We start from the raw sequence: 17,740 nt of genomic DNA, 5'->3' as shown, positions 1-17,740 counted from the left end.
TTGATGCTGCAATATTTTTTTTACCTACAAGAGTCTCTTAGGATAGAAGGAATGGGTGGATATTCCGGAGCAACTTGGCATGTCTGACTGACCCTTGGCCATCTTGGTTTGGAGGTGGGAAAAAATCGAAACACAAAGGCTTGCCACTTGGTTGCAATTTATAGGATGATGCACCAGGATCCACTGAAGAGGCTGATGTGCAACTTTGCCATAAAAACCCGTGCAAATTCAAGAAAATGCTTTTTTAATAGCTGTCCACTGTAGCGACCACTATGCGTGAAAGGGTTAATTGTTTTAAGATTGTGGGTTGATGACCACAAGGTGGCTCCAAATCTTTGTTGCTTGCTGCCACTGGCTCATTTGATCAATGTGATATTAGCAGCAGTTAAAGGGATAGTTGCCTATCTGTAAGTTACTTTAACGTGGTGTTGAGAACTGACACTTGGAGTCACACTTGGGAGCCCCTAACACCTCTGATAGTTCAAAAAAGGTCAATAAGAATTGGTGAGTGGAATTTGCATGTGCCATTCCCCCGGACATACGAGTATAAAAGGAGATGGAATGCATCCACTCATTCAGATTTGTTCTCTGAGCCAAGTAGTGTATTATGTTAATTTTTCAGCCATTCACCTCAAAAAGAAAGAGAAGAAGCTAGTTGCTGGATATACAGTGCATCACAGCAGTCTCCCCCACAACAGACAGATAAGTGCAAAGTTCCACTGGGCGCTTCAGTGTAAAATAGCAGTTTCCCCTCTAAAAAAGCAAAGCACAGACAGAGAAACCTTTCTGCCTGTTTGTTTCAGAATGCAGTCGATATCTATCATCCTCGGATGGCCAAAATCTCTGCCTTGTGTGTTTGGGTGGTACCCGCACTGAAAAAGCTTTCGTGGATTGCTCATATCCACACTGCAAGAGCATGAGCATGGTAACATTGTGGTCACGACTCTTTTTTTTTTCTGGTTAAAGAAGGAGTCACCTCAGCCATGCACAGCCAAACAATGCACAAGGCCTCGACGGTTTGCACTGAGGGTGATATGAGGGCAACAACGGGAGTGTTTCCGCCGAGTCAATCCCCACGGGCCTCCCGTTCCTCATCACGCACGTTGCACCTGGTGGAATTTTTGGACAAGTAAGGCGGTTTGTTAGGGGCTCCGGATGAGGATAAGCTGTCGATAGTAACACTGGAGGTGTGCCTCTAGTGCCTTCTGATGCAGAAGACTCCCACCAGTCTGAGTATACCTTGTAAGACTGGAGGAACTGGAAGAAATGGAAGAGAGGGCTACTCTCTGAGAAAACAAAGGAAATTAACATTTGAACTCTCTTGCTATATTACCGCTATATTACCATCCCCATTCGAGACACGATCACACTTGAGTTGATCACCTCCCAATTTACACATCATTCCCTTCACCCATCCCTACCTGAATTCACCCAAAAATCTATAAGGTTTAATATGAACAATTATCATTCAGTATTATACATGTTTGGTATCATTTGAAATTTCTCAGTGCGACTGGTACAAAGGTCTCATTCCCACAGAAGTAAACCAGAAAGGTAATAAGGTGTGGAGAGTTTAGAGATATCTTGTTGACTGCTGTGGGTGTGTCCCCATGTAAATCAACTTCTGTCCCCAGTAAGTCTGGGACGGTGATTAATGTAAAGTCCCTCTGTGAACTCATGTTTACATTTGAAAATAGGTTTCTGCCTTGGTCTAAGTATTTAGGGAGATGCTGAAGAAGGCTTGTGGCGATTTGTAGCTCAAATTGGCCCGTGATGCTGAGAGTGGCCGAGACTCTCAGCATCATGTATTTTCTAATGTCAGGTTTGCATCTTTTCTCTTTATTCCAGAGCATTTTATGTTTTGTATTTATTATCTTTGAACTGATTATGAAATTGGCATGATACATTTACCTGACATAATAAATTGTTACATTTGATTTTATTCTGACTGCAATTTTTTTCCCAAGTAGATTAAACGGATTTGTATCTCCCGCAAGTTTTGCGTCAGATTAGTGATGACTAATATTTGGCATCAATTCAAGTGTACTTGGTTTGCAAAGACAAGAAGTGAATTTCTGTTTAGAACAGCAAATGCTGCTTGACCAATCTAAATTTAGACGTACGTGGGAAACCACTGCATGGCCAATCCAAAGCTATTATGAGAGTAATGTTGTGTATTAAGTAATGTTGGTCAACTTATATATGTAATAGTGGCCATACCGCTACTGAAATAAATGTTTAAATTAAATTCAAGTGTATGCAATTCCATGGGGGCTATACCAAAGTATCTTTGATTGTGTAAATGTGAATGTGACCAATCTCAGCTACAGTGAGGAAAATAAGTATTTGAACACCCTGCTATTTTGCAAGTTCTCCCACTTGGAAATCATGGAGGGGTCTGAAATTGTCATCGTAGGTGCATGTCCACTGTGAGAGACATAATCTAAAAAAAAAAAATCCAGAAATCACAATATATGATTTTTTAACTATTTATTTGTATGATACAGCTGCAAATAAGTATTTGAACACCTGTCTATCAGCTAGAATTCTGACCCTCAAAGACCTGTTAGTCTGCCTTTAAAATGTCCACCTCCACTCCATTTATTATCCTAAATTAGATGCACCTGTTTAAGGTCGTTAGCTGCATAAAGACACCTGTCCACCCCATACAATCAGTAAAAATCCAACTACTAACATGGCCAAGACCAAAGAGCTGTCCAAAGACACTAGAGACAAAATTGTACACCTCCACAAGGCTGGAAAGGGCTACGGGGAAATTGCCAAGCAGCTTGGTGAAAAAAGGTCTACTGTTGGAGCAATCATTAGAAAATGGAAGAAGCTAAACATGACTGTCAATCTCCCTCGGACTGGGGCTCCATGCAAGATCTCACCTCGTGGGGTCTCAATGATCCTAAGAAAGGTGATAAATCAGCCCAGAACTACACGGGAGGAGCTGGTCAATGACCTGAAAAGAGCTGGGACCACCGTTTCCAAGGTTACTGTTGGTAATACACTAAGACATCATGGTTTGAAATCATGCATGGCACGGAAGGTTCCCCGGCTTAAACCAGCACATGTCAAGGCCCATCTTAAGTTTGCCAATGACCATTTGGATGATCCAGAGGAGTCATGGGAGAAAGTCATGTGGTCAAATGAGACCAAAATAGAACTTTTTGGTCATAATTCCACTAAACGTGTTTGGAGGAAGAAGAATAATGAGTACAATCCCAAGAACACCATCCATACTGTGAAGCATGGGGGTGGTAGCATCATGCTTTGGGGGTGTTTTTCTGCACATGGGACAGGGCGACTGCACTGTATTAAGGAGAGGATGACTGGGGCCATGTATTGCAAGATTTTGGGGAACAACCTCCTTCCCTCAGTTAGAGCATTGAAGATGGGTCGAGGCTGGGTCTTCCAACATGACAATGACCCGAAGCACACAGCCAGGATAACCAAGGAGTGGCTCTGTAAGAAGCATATCAAGGTTCTGGCGTGGCCTAGCCAGTCTCCAGACCTAAACCCAATAGAGAATCTTTGGAGGGAGCTCAAACTCCGTGTTTCTCAGCGACAGCCCAGAAACCTGACTGATCTAGAGAAGATCTGTGTGGAGGAGTGGGCCAAAATCCCTCCTGCAGTGTGTGCAAACCTGGTGAAAAACTACAGGAAACGTTTGACCTCTGTAATTGCAAACAAAGGCTACTGTACCAAATATTAACATTGATTTTCTCAGGTGTTCAAATACTTATTTGCAGCTGTATCATACAAATAAATAGTTAAAAAATCATACATTGTGATTTCTGGATTTTTTTTTTTTAGATTATGTCTCTCACAGTGGACATGCACCTACGATGACAATTTCAGACCCCTCCATGATTTCTAAGTGGGAGAACTTGCAAAATAGCAGGGTGTTCAAATACTTATTTTCCTCACTGTAGCAATTACCTCTGTTTGATGATCAAAACTGACGAGATTGTGATCGTGAGACCCGCATTAAAAACAGAAAACGTGAGGACCTCTGAGCGACAATATAATAATGAGGTAATACATAGGAGAAAATGAATTTAATTTAATCTTGTTTTGTTGCGTAAAAGGAAAAACAGTAACACGCAGAAACCTTCACCCATATTATTGGAAAACCACCATTGGACCTTTAGTCGGGCTTACAACCGCACAAAGTCGTGGAGGGCACCTTTTACTGCTCAGTACCGCTTCACAAGCTCTTCAGCTATCCTGCAGGTCCATCCAGGCACTCCGAGATCTGCACGAGGGTAAATCTGAGCTGCCATTGATGCAGGAACTGTGCTCTGCGACTGACTTGGCTCTCAGAGAGACCAAAGTCACGGCGCAGGCTCTCAGCCAGGCGATGTCCATGTTAGTGGTCCAGGAACACCATCACTGTCTAATCCTTGCTGAGATAAGGGAAGTGTGCTTCACAAGGTGGCCTCTTCTGCAACACTGTCGAGGACTGTGTCCAACAGTTCTCAGCAGTAAAGAAGCAGACCAAGGAAATTAAACATCTTGTCTCAGCGCAATACCACCAGGCCGCCAAGGTCACGCAGGTTGTCTGCTTGTCGCCCAGGGTGTCCGCCTTCATCTGCATTCCCTGGGTCACACAGTCTGCAGCCTGGACATGATTGACGCAAGCCCCTCGCCTCTTCATGTCCGGCCACAGCACACACAAACCCCCACACAGGTCAGCATGGCGTGTTCAGAGGATGCAAAGCTTCTTCACCTACCACAGCAACGGGGTCGGGACGCACAGCTTCCCAACATGGCGGCCAACTCTCTGCTGCGTCATATACGTCTTGCTAAATATGATTGCTCCTCTGGTGCCACTCATGTGGAGTTTGGAAACCTGGCTAGTGCTTCCCAACTCGTCGCACTGGCGTATCAGGACAGTCAGACTCGGCTACACAATTCAGTTCGCCCCTGTCCTGTGTGCAGAAATTGTGGTCTGGACAGAGCCACCTACAGAGTTTCTACAGCTCTTGCTTCATCGTACCAAAGAAAGACAGTGGGTTACGACTAATCCTAGATCTGCGAGTTCCGAATCGGGCCCTGCACAGGATCCCGTTCAAGATGTTGACGCAAAAACGCATTCTGACATCTGTAGTTTCATGACTCGATCTTGCCTTGACACAGACCATTTCTTCAGTTTGCCTTCGAGTGTCAGGCATATCAGTACAAGGTCCTATCTTTTGGGCTGCCCCTATCTCCTCGCGTCTTCACAAAAGTCGCAGAGGCTGCCCTTGCCCCACTAAGGGAAGTGGATATCTACATTCTCAGTCATATCAATGACTGGCTGATTCTAGCTAGCTCTCAAGATCTATTGTGTGTGCACAGGGACTTGGTGCTCGGACACCTCAGCCGATTGGGGCTTCATATCAACTGAGAAAAGAGCAAGCTCTCACCAGTGCAGAGCATCTCTTTTCTTGGGAGTTAGACTCAGTCACTGACGGCACGTCTCACAAATAAGCATGCCCAGTTGATACTGAATTACCTGAAGTCATTCAGGGGAAAAACAGTGGTCACACTAAAACAATTTCAGAGGCTCTTGGGGCATCCTCAGCAGCTGGAACACTGCTCAGGTTGATGCATATGAGACAGCTTCAGCACTGGCTTCAGACTTGAGTCCCGAGAACAAGCGTCCAAGCACGATGTTGTCACAGCATATGCGTCCAATTCAGGCTGGCTGTATGCAAAGGGCATGCAGTCTTAGGCTCCTGGACAGGACATCGACTGTGCTGGCATACCAATTGCCTAGAGTTGCTGGCAGTGTTGTTGGCCCTGTTGAGGTTTCGGCCGTTGATCCAGAGCAAGCATGTGTTGGTCCGGACAGCTGCACAGGCACAGATAGACCTGTTCATTTCCCAAGAATCCTCACAATGCCCGCTGTGGTATTCCCTGACTAAGGCCCCTCTCTGTACGGACACACTGGCACACAGCTGGCCCTGGAGCCTGCACAAATATGCCCTGGAGTCAGTCGAGCTTAGGGCCCTCTCATTGAAGACGGCGTTCCTGTCCATGCTCACTTCCATCAAGAGGGTTCTCTGTCAGCGAAACATGCCTTGAGTTCGGTCCGGCATACTCTCACGTAATCCTGAGACCCTGGCTGGGCTATGTGCCTAATGTTCCCACTACCCTATTTAGGGCCTAAATGATGAACTTGCAAGTGCTGCCTCGAGAATAGAGGGAGAAAGAACACTTCTTCACTGCTCCGGTCTGCACAGTTGTGGATTTTTTTTTCCCCAAAAAAAGAAGAAGAAAAAGAACAGAAAAGGTCAAAAGGAAGTCCAGCTGAAGCGACTTATTCCAATTGTATGTACTGTCCTTTCGGTCCCCGAGTGGTACGAAGGACTAGGTGGCTTACGTGGGGCGCTGGGTACTGTAGGTTATGATGTGAGTGCACTTACCCGGCAAACAGTGTCTTGCCTACATCTGCATCGCCAAAACCTCGTAATTCATTTCAGCAGTGTGTGGTGCTTTCCATAGGGACTCCTAGTGTCAGTCCTTGACACAACGTCAAAGTGACTGACAGATAAAGAATGTCTTGGTTACTGCTGTTCCCTGGTGTCCCTCCTACCACAACACTGGATTACACGCTGGATGGCTGGGACACACTCTTGCTGGGGGAGTGGCGCATGCAAATTACACTCACCAATTCTCATTGGTGCAACCCCTAGTGTCAAGTCTTCGACACCACGTCTCGTTGCCTCCATCAGGGAACGAAGGTTACAACACTAATCGAGATTTTCACCCAAACATTTTTATTCTGTCATCCATGAAATTTCTGTCATTCCAAAACTGCATGACTTTCTTCCTTCTGTGGAAAATTAAAGAAGATATTTTGAGAAATGTTAGAAATGGTTTTTTTTGTGTGTGTGTCCATACAATGGAAGACCATGATAGCCAAATTTGTTTGGTTACCATCCATTTTCAAACATCTTATCCTCTGTATGGTCGCGGGGTTTGGTTAACAGTGTTCTTCAAAAATAATTTATTTTGTGTTCCACAGAAGAAATTAAGTCATACAGATTTGGAATGACATGACGGTGAGTAAATTATAACAGAATAATTTTTTTGGGGTGAACTATACCTTTGGGTTAAGGCTGTAGTAAAATATACATGTTTCCTCACATACTGTATGATTTTATTATTGTTCTTATGAAATGATAAACATTTGCAAATGTTTTTTTTAAATATCAAAGATGATGTGATTATATTTTGATACCTGTACAAATGTTTTGGTCTGATTCTAACCCAAGTGGAGAGTGAAATTGCCTGCTTACAATTTGCGGTTTCACTTTATTTTGATGGTCCCTTTAACACATTCTGCTAAGTAAAGTTGCACCTACAGTACATGTCTATTAACTATCATTAGAGTATTAGTAGAGTATTAGTAGACTGGTAGGGTTAGGGTTAGAATAAGTTGACTTGTAGTTGCAAAGATACTTATAGTAAATAGAATGTCTGTTGGAGAACCATCATGATAAATAGTTACTAAATATTAAGCAGAAAGTCTACTAATACTCTAATGAGAGTTAGTTGACATGTAGTTGCAAAGTTACTCATAGTCAACTAAATGTTCAAAAGGAACCATTAAAATAAAGTGTTACCCAATTTGCAATCGAAGTTAAATCATTGCTTTTGATGCAGCCAATCAGCTATGACTGGATCTAGAACATAGCTTATAGGTAGGAAATCTTATAGGTAGTAATCTGTTTAGTAATGTGTTTTTATGCCATCTTTATATTGTTTCATCGGAATTCTGACATTATAATCACATGAAACAATACAATTCCTTAAAAGATTTTCATACCCTTAGAATGTCTGAAGAATTTATTTTTTGTTGTTTTTATTAACATTGGCATGCATGTTATCATAAGCACATGCTAATAACTTCCTCTGTCAACACAACAAATGAATACCCGGAATTAGATGACAATATCCAGACACAAATGCTTCAGTAATTGGTCAGAAGGTCCTGAACGGTCATCATTCAAGCTCAATAAACACATTGGAGGGTCTACATTGTTTCCCATCCTGGTCTAACTTTCCTGTCATGGCTTTTGTGGCAAGATAAATGAGAGACAATGACCATCAAGTTTTCAATTGGAGATTAACAGATTGTTGAGCATCAAAGGTCAAGGACTACATTAAGTTTGGTCAAAGTAAAATTTGTTAATAAATACTTTTTTACCAATTACCACAAATTTAAAAACAAAAAAACACTGAAAATGTTTACATACTAAATATTTGGGTCAATAGTTTCTTCAAAATATCATTTTATTTACACGTTCTGTGCGTTTGTACATGGCAAAATACATTGTTTTACAATGGCAACTGGCAATTACCAAATTTAAATACCATCTTAAATACATAGTGAACAAAGTTAAACACTTCTTAAGCCCCCCACCCCTAACCACCCCCCAAAAAAGAAAATAAACAAATATATCTGCACAGTCTCAAGCCACAGAGCAGATGAGTCTGTGTGGTCATTGGTTTCCAGTCAGCTTCCCATGGACGTGGATTTGTTTGACACATGTAAACTATGGGCCTTTGAGCTGCTGGTCTTCAATGGAAAGTTAGATTTATGAATCGCTCCCACACCCAATGTCTAAACAGCGAGCTCTGGACTGATTGTGGCTAAATATATCTTGTTAAGAAGTTATGGAGTATCTGGGTGCAAGGGGCAAGAGGATCAACAAACTATTTAAAGATATATACAAATCCTAACAAGACGTCAGTGCTTGAAAAGTGATTGATTAAAGCATGTACAACATCGTTGAGTATTTTAACACATACATGAGAAAAGGATAAATTATTACAACTAATAATTTTATTTTAAATTAATTTATATGCTTGTATACCCATATTCTTTGCACAACATCATATCATGTACTCTGTATAGTGTATGCAGTCATGTACAGTATTGCTATACAAAGTCACCAAAATAATAATAAAAACAAATAAATTAATCAATAAATAAGCTTTATAATAAATCGAAGCAGCAGAACATAACTTGTATTTCAAGAACATGAAGTTAATAATATACAGTCAGAAATGCAAAGTATGCGTCAGGCATGGGAATAATCCAATATTATCAGACTGAAATGTCTTGTGAAGGATATCTGTGGGTGGCATGACCTTGCGACAAGACAGTTTCCATTCATCCTCCTGTCCTAACGGTGATAAGGGTCCAAAAGGAGGAGAAGGATGACACTAAGAAGAGTGATGGGGAGTAAATGATATGTCTTCACTTTAGGGTAGATTGGGGTCAAAAAGTTGATATGATATAAAAACTGCCAACTGTCCTCTCATTCCCAGGAATCCTAACAGCTGTCTCCCACCCTCCGTGCAGCTTGGAATTGTCTTTGGTCCTCACACAAGTAATTCAGTCCTGACACCTTCTTATCACAGCCATGCTTAGAGGTGGGAGCGCAGCTTGCACGGCATTTGGAGCAGGAGAAGGTGATGATGCCGTCTGTCGCTAATCGAAAAAGCGGGCGGACCAAGCTGTACGACCTTTGCATCCTTTGTCAACCTATGCATCCTTTGTCAACCATCCCATTCTCATATTTCAGCAGTGACATGCTGATTTGTGAGGTAATTCCATGATCAAATGCAGACAAGATTTCAGTAGAAAATATGGTACCGAAGAAAGGAAAAAGTCAGGATTAAGTGGCCCGAGGAAATGTAATTTCATAACAGCTTAATTGTAGATGGTTTGAGACATTTCAGAAGGTCATATAGTTCTTTTTCGATGTCTCTCTTTTATGATCTTCGGTTTATAGTTTCGTTTTTGAACTAAAATATTGGGCCTCATTCACTTATAACTGTGTGGATTATTTCAAATTTATACTCACAGGAGAACTTCTTACAAAAAATGTTCAGCCCAATTCACCACATGTGTGTATGCACATTTGTTCTTAATTTGCTCTTAACCCCATTCTAATATTAATGAAATTGAAGTATTCTAATGGACGTTACTTTGAAACGCTCATCTCTAACTGATAGCATCATAATATCATAAATTGTAACATAAAAAACAAGCATTTTCTGTAAAGTCTATTGTGAAAAGCGCTATACAAATAAACGTAAATTGCTACCTTGAAACTACCTTGTCTTACTCTTTCACTGTATATGATGAAATATATTTAATATGAAATATCAATGTATAAAATTTCATCTTCCACCCGGAATGTGATTTTTGCATATATGTGTGGTTTCAGTTGTAAATGTAAAATATATTTTAGTACAAAAGTTATTGGAAAATCATGATTTGTGCGTTTATGCAGATTGTATGCAGATTTCACTCATTAATTTGCGGGTACGCAGTCTATGCACGCTTAGTGAATGAGAGCCATTGTCCTGATTGTGTTTTTGCAATACTGACTGCTAACTGTGAATATCCAGATTTGGAGTTGTTCTCAGACACATTCGGAAGTCCAGACTGGTCCGCTCTGATCTGTTTTACCCCTTCCCCTTCTCTACGACTCTTCTGATAACAATTTCACTTTAACTTGGACAGTTCATATCAAATGCATTCTGTTAGGCAGGAAACTGTGTATTGACTCGGCGTTGTCATGACAGATACGATACTAAGCTTTGTGGAAACTGGAAACAGACCGTTTCACAGGCTTCTTGTCTCTGGTAGGGTCACTGGACTGACCCTGTGGTGCTTGAGTTCACTGCCATCTCTACAAAACACCCACTTAGCGAGGACTCTGCTGACGCAAATGATATGGGCAAGTATGTAACGAGTTGGAGTTGATATAATCTCTGACTTAAACTTCAGTCTTTACTGATAAGAGCATCTTGAGGCGTGTCAGTGGTTCAATTATTGTCTTATGTTCCACCCAATCCTTATTCAGTGGGGATGAAATGGTCACCGTTCCCACTAAGTCTTGCATTGTGGCCCCTTGTCACATGGCTTCAGAACTGTCTGATTCCACAACTGATATCATGACTCCTGCTAACATTGTTAAGGTTGGTAGTAAGAGCTCAACCACTGCTGTTTGGAAGAAACTTGACATTAAGGTCGTAGACAGTGAATGTCTTTTAGTCTCCTTTCAATCCAGTCTCTAAGCTTTTGGCCCAGCTTCACCCCACTTCCCCGTGTATTAAATACTATCTGCATCCACACTTTGCTACCACCATACCTTCAAATTTATACTGATATGTTACCACTCCTGCATCATCTAGGTAGAGTAAGGAGATAGGTTCTAGTTCAGTGGGTACGCAACAAGCCCTGGACACTTTTTGTGGACTTTTCAGACTGACTAAAGTTTGTACAATGGCATGTTTTGTAGGTGTCACATGTTTGGTCAAAGGGTACGTGCATATCCCTGTACACTCGAAGGCTTCATACCCGGTGGGTGCCAGGATCCAGCTGTCCCAGCCAATGTCTTTGAAGTCTACATAGAGGGAGCTCTTTTTACAGTGGTTGCCTTTGGCATTGCGCCGAATTCTAGACGCTGTGTCATAGATGAGGTTGGAGCGCATCTGTAGTAGAGCTTCCTCGCTCTGCTCCTCTTCCTCATTCCCATTTTTTTGTCCCATAATTCCTAGGTCATCCCAAAGGCCTGTCAACTCCTGCTCAAAGTTGTCCTGAATGCCTGGCCCAGCCGTCTCATGCTGGATCAGCTCATTCAGCTCTCGTTTGTCTCCACGGTGGTCTCCACTCTGGTCATCAGAGAACACGATCATTAAGGGTTTGTGTTTGTCCTCAGGGCTTGTGTCAATGTCCATGTCCCCTCCTATGGCATTGCCTTCATTCCCACCTTCAGATGCCACCACACTCTGAGAGTTCAAACTGGCTATATGAACCTCCAGCCTGTGGGTGGTGCCATAGTCTGATTTCCGCCAAAGGTGCACCGCAGCGGTCATGTCAAAGGATTCCCACCCGTTATCTGTACCATAAACCTGCCGAGATGCCAACTCCACTAGTTCCGTTTCTCCCTCTTGCCTGGTTTGATTTCCTTCCTCAATATTGTCGCCTCTTATTTGCTGACTGCTGTTCGTTTCATGCTGTTTGACCTCATATATGGTCACTTTTCTGTCAACACCAGCGTATTTATTGCGGTCCGTTTGGACCAGAGTGTACAGTCGGAGCTCAGCTGTAGTGACTCTCTCATGATGTGGAATTGACACGTTGAAGAGAAGTGGGTGTAGTCTCACTCCACCAGGTCCCATGCTGTAAGGGGAGGAGTCTGAAAAGAACAACACTAAAATTAGGGATTCAAATTCTCATGTTTTCAATAATGGATTAATATATATATATATATATAAATATATATATATATATACTTATTGCTACTTATTGTAGCTATATATATATATATATATATATATATATATATATTGCTACTTATATATATATATATATATATATATATATATATATATATATATATATATATATTGTATGTCTGTATTTGGGAAAGGCCGTCTAGCTAATATGAAAGTTACTAGGTGAAATTGAGGTCAAACTTACACTTTTTGCATGCATTTATAAACAACATGTAGGTTAATAAACTTTCAAATAAAATGGTGCACATCAAAAACACAATATTTCTCTAATATTTCTTCATAATTAGCATCGCAAGTGTTCAATTTGAATCAATGTGCATTTATTTTAAAAAGTGCACAAACAAACCAAAAAAAAAGTTTAAAAAAAAAAAACTTACAGAAAAATTTCCCATTACCAGAATTGTATGGCTTTATCCAAATACTTTTGTTATAATATAATATTATGAAAATATTTAGGTATCATTATTGTATAGTTGTACCCACAGTAGAATTTTTTTTTTACAGCTATCACCAGCTTTTACAAAAAAACAAACAAAAAAATACAAAATAAAAACAGTTTAACAGCCCTCAATGGAAAAGTAAATACACATTTACCTTCATTTTTAAAACTGCGTACTATGTTTGCAGAAGGCATTGCTGTTCGGTCATTGGCAAAGCGGTTGTAGAGCTCCAGCATGTACTCAGGAGGCTGTACGCGAGTGGCCCCTGGCTGCGCATGGGAACCAGGACGTGTCAGGTTAAAGGTACGTAGAAACTGTCCCTTCAGGGTTTCCATCAAGCTCTGCATGTCCACCTCACTGTCTTGCTCCAGGAGTGAAGGATCCAGGACCCCTCCATGTCCGTCATCCAACCCTGGAGCGATCCGAAGCCTCTCCGGAGAGCCAATAGGGTTACTTTGTGCACTGAAAGGCCCCCAGAAAATCAGGAAAAAGGCCAATGAAACAGATTTGGTGGATGAACACATAATCCAGAAGTAATTCCTGCTGCCAGCCATGATGTGAGGCAAATGGTGTGTGTATCAGCAATGTGCAGAGTTTCACAGGAGTGAAATCTGGATCTACAGATCCAGAGACAAATACCCTTAATTTGAAGTGCTCAACTCTTCCTTCTGGATAGAAGGTCAATTGTCGCTGCACTGCAGAATGTAGGAAAGTAGAGCCGTCCTGTGCAGTTTTGGTTTTTATACGTAGCTGCACACTGTTCACTGCATTAAAGTGCCTCTATTCCTGAACTCTGAGCATTTATTCTTCTTCTCACCTTTTGATGTCTGAAAAGTTTGGGCTTGAGGGTGGTTTCACTACGTGAAATAGATGTCCCCCTGTGGCATCTCTTTTCAAATGTTTTTTCCTCTCTTTCTCTCTCTCTCTCTCTCTCTGACTCTTGCTCTGCCTACTTTCTCTCTCTGTCCCTTATCTACAAACTAGGAAGCTCTGCATTTCTAGTGTTCATAGTGTCCCAGTGTGTGTGTGTGTGTGTGTGTGTGTGTGTGTGTGTGTGAACCGTTATCTGCTTTCGTTTCCTTAATGAGGATTTTGTAAACATTCCTCTGATACGTGCAGAAGGCCCTTCCTTTGTTTGGGTGGATGAGCCAGGCCAGATTTTGGACCTAGTGTTTATTTGTTTTTCCTATGATTTCCTATGAGTGTTGGGACCCATGTTCATTGACCATTTCTTTTTGACAAACGTCTGAAGACTTGCCTCCGTATCTTTGAACAAGAGAGGATAAATATCTGTGGTGACGGAAATTGAAATGAAATGAGGTGTAAGAGGTTGCAGGATAGACTGAAACCAACCAATTTTTGCCACTACAGTGCTGTTATCAGAGAATCGGTGGGTCTCTCAGAGAGGTTTTTAAGCACTTGACAAGCATCAATTACGATGAAATGAGTTTGCAGTACTTGAAAATTAAATATTTCCTTATGGGAAATTAAAAAAGGTGTTCAAACTGTGGACAGACGACTATAACTCTTTTTCTAACACTAAAAACAGGATTCTGTGCATGTGAATATGTTTTGTTTGTATTTCCACTGACTTCTGGAGCATCTTATCATCTGTAGGGTGTGCAGCAGGGTGCCTGGTGAGGAGCTTCTGCGCTCACGGGCAAAAACAAACCACTCATTCGGAAGTGGAGGGAAGCCCTTATCACTTGTACTCTGGGGCTGGCACAGCTCTGTAGCCATTGGAACACGTCTCCAGAGGCTCAGGATGTCAAGTACCCAATAGAGGGATTTCATACAGGGGCATTTCCCTAACCGACAAAACTGTATTGACGAGGTAATTATCAGAAATGCTTCAGTCAGAATAACTACTTCCATTACTTCGCAAAGATCAGTTTCAGCCTATCTGATCCAAGCTTTAATCCCTCTAAACTGGCCCTTTTTTTACTCCAAGGCCCCCAAAGAGTTATTGAGAGGTTGAATTAAAATAAAAAATATCTTGATAATTAGTTGTTTTAGCTTATTAAAATTAGATTCTAGGAACAATGCTTTTTCAGAAGGAAAGAGATGAGAGGATGAATTACCAAAACTGAGTCCTTTTTCACAGATTATTGCACGGTCAGAAACGAAAATTGTTAAAATGCCAAACTTGCCGGCGAGTAGCCTACATAAACACAGTCGGTGAGGTCTTGACATGAACGTATCAGCGTAAACAGTTGAGTGTATCAATATATTAATCCGTACATCAGCTCTTAGGGCGCTTTCACACTAGCACTTTTGGTGCGCACCCGGGTTCGAATGACGTCAGAGTTCGGTTCGTTTGGATGATGTGAATGCTGTCTTTCGAACTCGGGTGCGCACCCGCAAACCGTACTCGAGTCCGTTTAAAAAAGGTGGTCTGGGGTACGGTTCATGTGAACTCCAGTACGGTTCGCTGCCATAGACAGTAAAAGAAATGGACACAGCGACCCCATTGGAACTCAGTTGAGACAAGTGAAGCCCGTTTTCAGCGATTTTTTAGCACTTCCTTTCCTGACGCGCAGACTCAAACCGAGCAAAGCGTTACACGGACCACGTGAGCAACCCGTCTGTCTTCTAGTAGCTGTGCTAAGAGAAATCTGAATCATTCCCTTCCGAATCTTGCAGAGACGGAGAGTGTGATTAGGAGCTGTCCATGAGCGTGGAGCAGGAGCAACTTTTGCCAGGTATTCTGATTAATTATATTGTCATTTTGCCTCCACGTCTCCCCGATTGCCCGCGAGCTTCTCCTCCCGTCCATACGGTAATCTCTCTAGTGTGCGACAGAGAGTCGCGTGATTATGACGCAATCGTTAGCATACTTTTACAAAAACTGCTTCTACGGGGCCATTACATAAGCTACAAGGTAATGGAGCATTTTATACATTGTCGTGTTTCTTTAGAAATAAAAAATGGACAAATGGAGTCTTCAAACGCCTCAGATGTAAAGTTATTCGCTGTCAAAGTGACGCCAAAATGAATGGAAGTCAATGGGATTGCTAACGCAAGTGAAGTTCCGCTCAAGATGGCGGCACCCGGCCGACTTCAACTTCCGGTCGACTTCCTTCCCGCTTGTTCGCTGCTGATATGAACGCAATCGTACCAAATCGCGGAAGTGAACCGCTATTGATGACGTATAATGTGGTGCGTGCGTGTGTGTAGGCTATAGCCTACACTTACCTTGACGAAAAGCGGAATTGACGCACTGCAAGCAGAGAGATGATTTCTGGCTGCCTCCGCAAAAATTGTCTTCGGCGGACAGCCCGCTGTCTTTGGAACGATTTTAGTACTTTTGTGGCAGACAGACACAATGTGTTTCTCTTTCTGTATCTTTTCTTTTAAAACAAAACCAACGGTTAAAAAAAAGAAGAACAAATGTGAAGCGAGCTATTTTATCCATTTTGACGCCTTTTCATTCATAATATCCCTAGTATCCCATAGTATCCCTGTACCTGAATATTGTTAGACCTACATGAAAACTTGCATTTGTATTTTTTATTTTATTGTATTTATTTTTGCTTCTGCTTGTAATTTGTTTATTTGTTCTTGTTTACTTGTCAATTTAATTCAAGGTTGAAATTAAGCTTCCTTGTGTGTAAACTCATGCACAACAGAAATACCCAAGCTAGAGTGAGCAAACATTTAGCTGACAGCTGCTGTTGATGAGTGACAGTAACGTTTGTAGCTACTAAACTTTTTTGAAAGTTATATAACTGTCTGAAAACAAAACAGTGTTCACAAACTGTCTAAATATGTTCACCATGGTCCATTTCTGCATATAAAAAAGAGTAAACTATATAGGCTAATCGTATCTTAGTAAGATGTAGCCTAAGTCACAATTTGAACTGCTTTAACGTTTTTTATTTATTTTTACATTTCTATCATTAGATATTTGAGAAAGTTGAAACCCAATACTTAAGTTTAATATTGAAATTTGGCAATTTCTCTATAAAAAAAAAAATCCTGTCGTCACTGTTTTTCACCTACTAGGCCTAGGCTATATATTATGGAACATGCGATTTCGGATGCAGCCCTATGTTACTTTTTGTGCTTTTGTGGTGAATAAACAAAAACTGCATGCGTCTTGCGGAAGAACATTGTAGCCGGAGCAACTTCTCTTTGATTCATGCAGGTACTGGGCTACTCCGCTGAGGTTTGTGTCTCACTCCATCTAAAATAGTCTGAATATAAACACTTATTATAGGCGTACCGTAACCGTAGTAGTGATGGATGGATTCATGATGTACTCGCTAATTTTGAACAAAAAAAAGTTAGCGTACCTAAATTAGGTTTATGTGCATGAAATGTTGACCCAGTAACCAGTTGTCACTGTAATGCTCACCCTCACTCTCTTCCTCTTAAGATAATCTTTCTTGTGTAGGAGATACACTTGATCACAGTGTTGTTTATCTTTTGAACTATTGTTCTGCCATGATGAGATCAATTTACAGTAGGCCCAAGTTTACAAGAAAAACATTGAAAACCCTCACAGAACAAACTGGAATCTACCACATGAATGACTCTTAACAACATATATTCATATAATCAGCATTTTGTTGATTTTGAACAGCACATTGTCAGTATAATCCAGTTGGAAATAGGAAATTCCTTCCCTATCATTTAATTATGACAGCTGACAGACACAATGCTATCTGGTCTCTTCCTTACGTAATGCCTAGTGTCTTTTTACCCCTTCCTTGAAAACACACATGTGGTTTGTGTGAATTCGGTTCTAAAAAAGCATTCTTCTCATTGCTCTATCACACTCTGTCACATTTTATCTCGTATCTCTTTCTGACTGCAACCAGACAACAGAAGTGAAGGTGTAGGAAAGAAAAGCCAGATAAAACTGTTTACTTACTGACAGTAATCCACATTTTTTGTCCTTTTCACCAAATTGTTCACAGACTCTAATGGAGTCTAATGCAGTCTAGCGATCACATAAAAAATAACTATTTTAAAACTCTGCA

General features: G+C 41.3%; 1 protein-coding gene across 1 annotated transcript; it reads right to left on the bottom strand.

The window, feature by feature from the left end:
- Positions 1–8,277: 8,277 nt before the first annotated feature.
- Positions 8,278–13,685, bottom strand: bmp10 (bone morphogenetic protein 10). Its single transcript, XM_084114860.1, has 2 exons — positions 12,910–13,685; positions 8,278–12,215 (listed from the first exon to the last, which is right to left on the bottom strand). The coding sequence occupies exons 1-2, from the start codon at positions 13,307–13,309 to the stop codon at positions 11,134–11,136; spliced, it is 1,482 nt and encodes a 493-aa protein (XP_083970986.1). The 5' UTR covers positions 13,310–13,685; the 3' UTR covers positions 8,278–11,133.
- Positions 13,686–17,740: the final 4,055 nt, after the last annotated feature.

Source organism: Abramis brama (assembly GCF_963993115.1).
Source record: "Abramis brama genome assembly, chromosome: 5".
In the NCBI taxonomy this organism is placed as follows: Eukaryota; Metazoa; Chordata; class Actinopteri; order Cypriniformes; family Leuciscidae; genus Abramis; species Abramis brama.
This window is presented reverse-complemented; position numbering and strand designations above follow the sequence as displayed.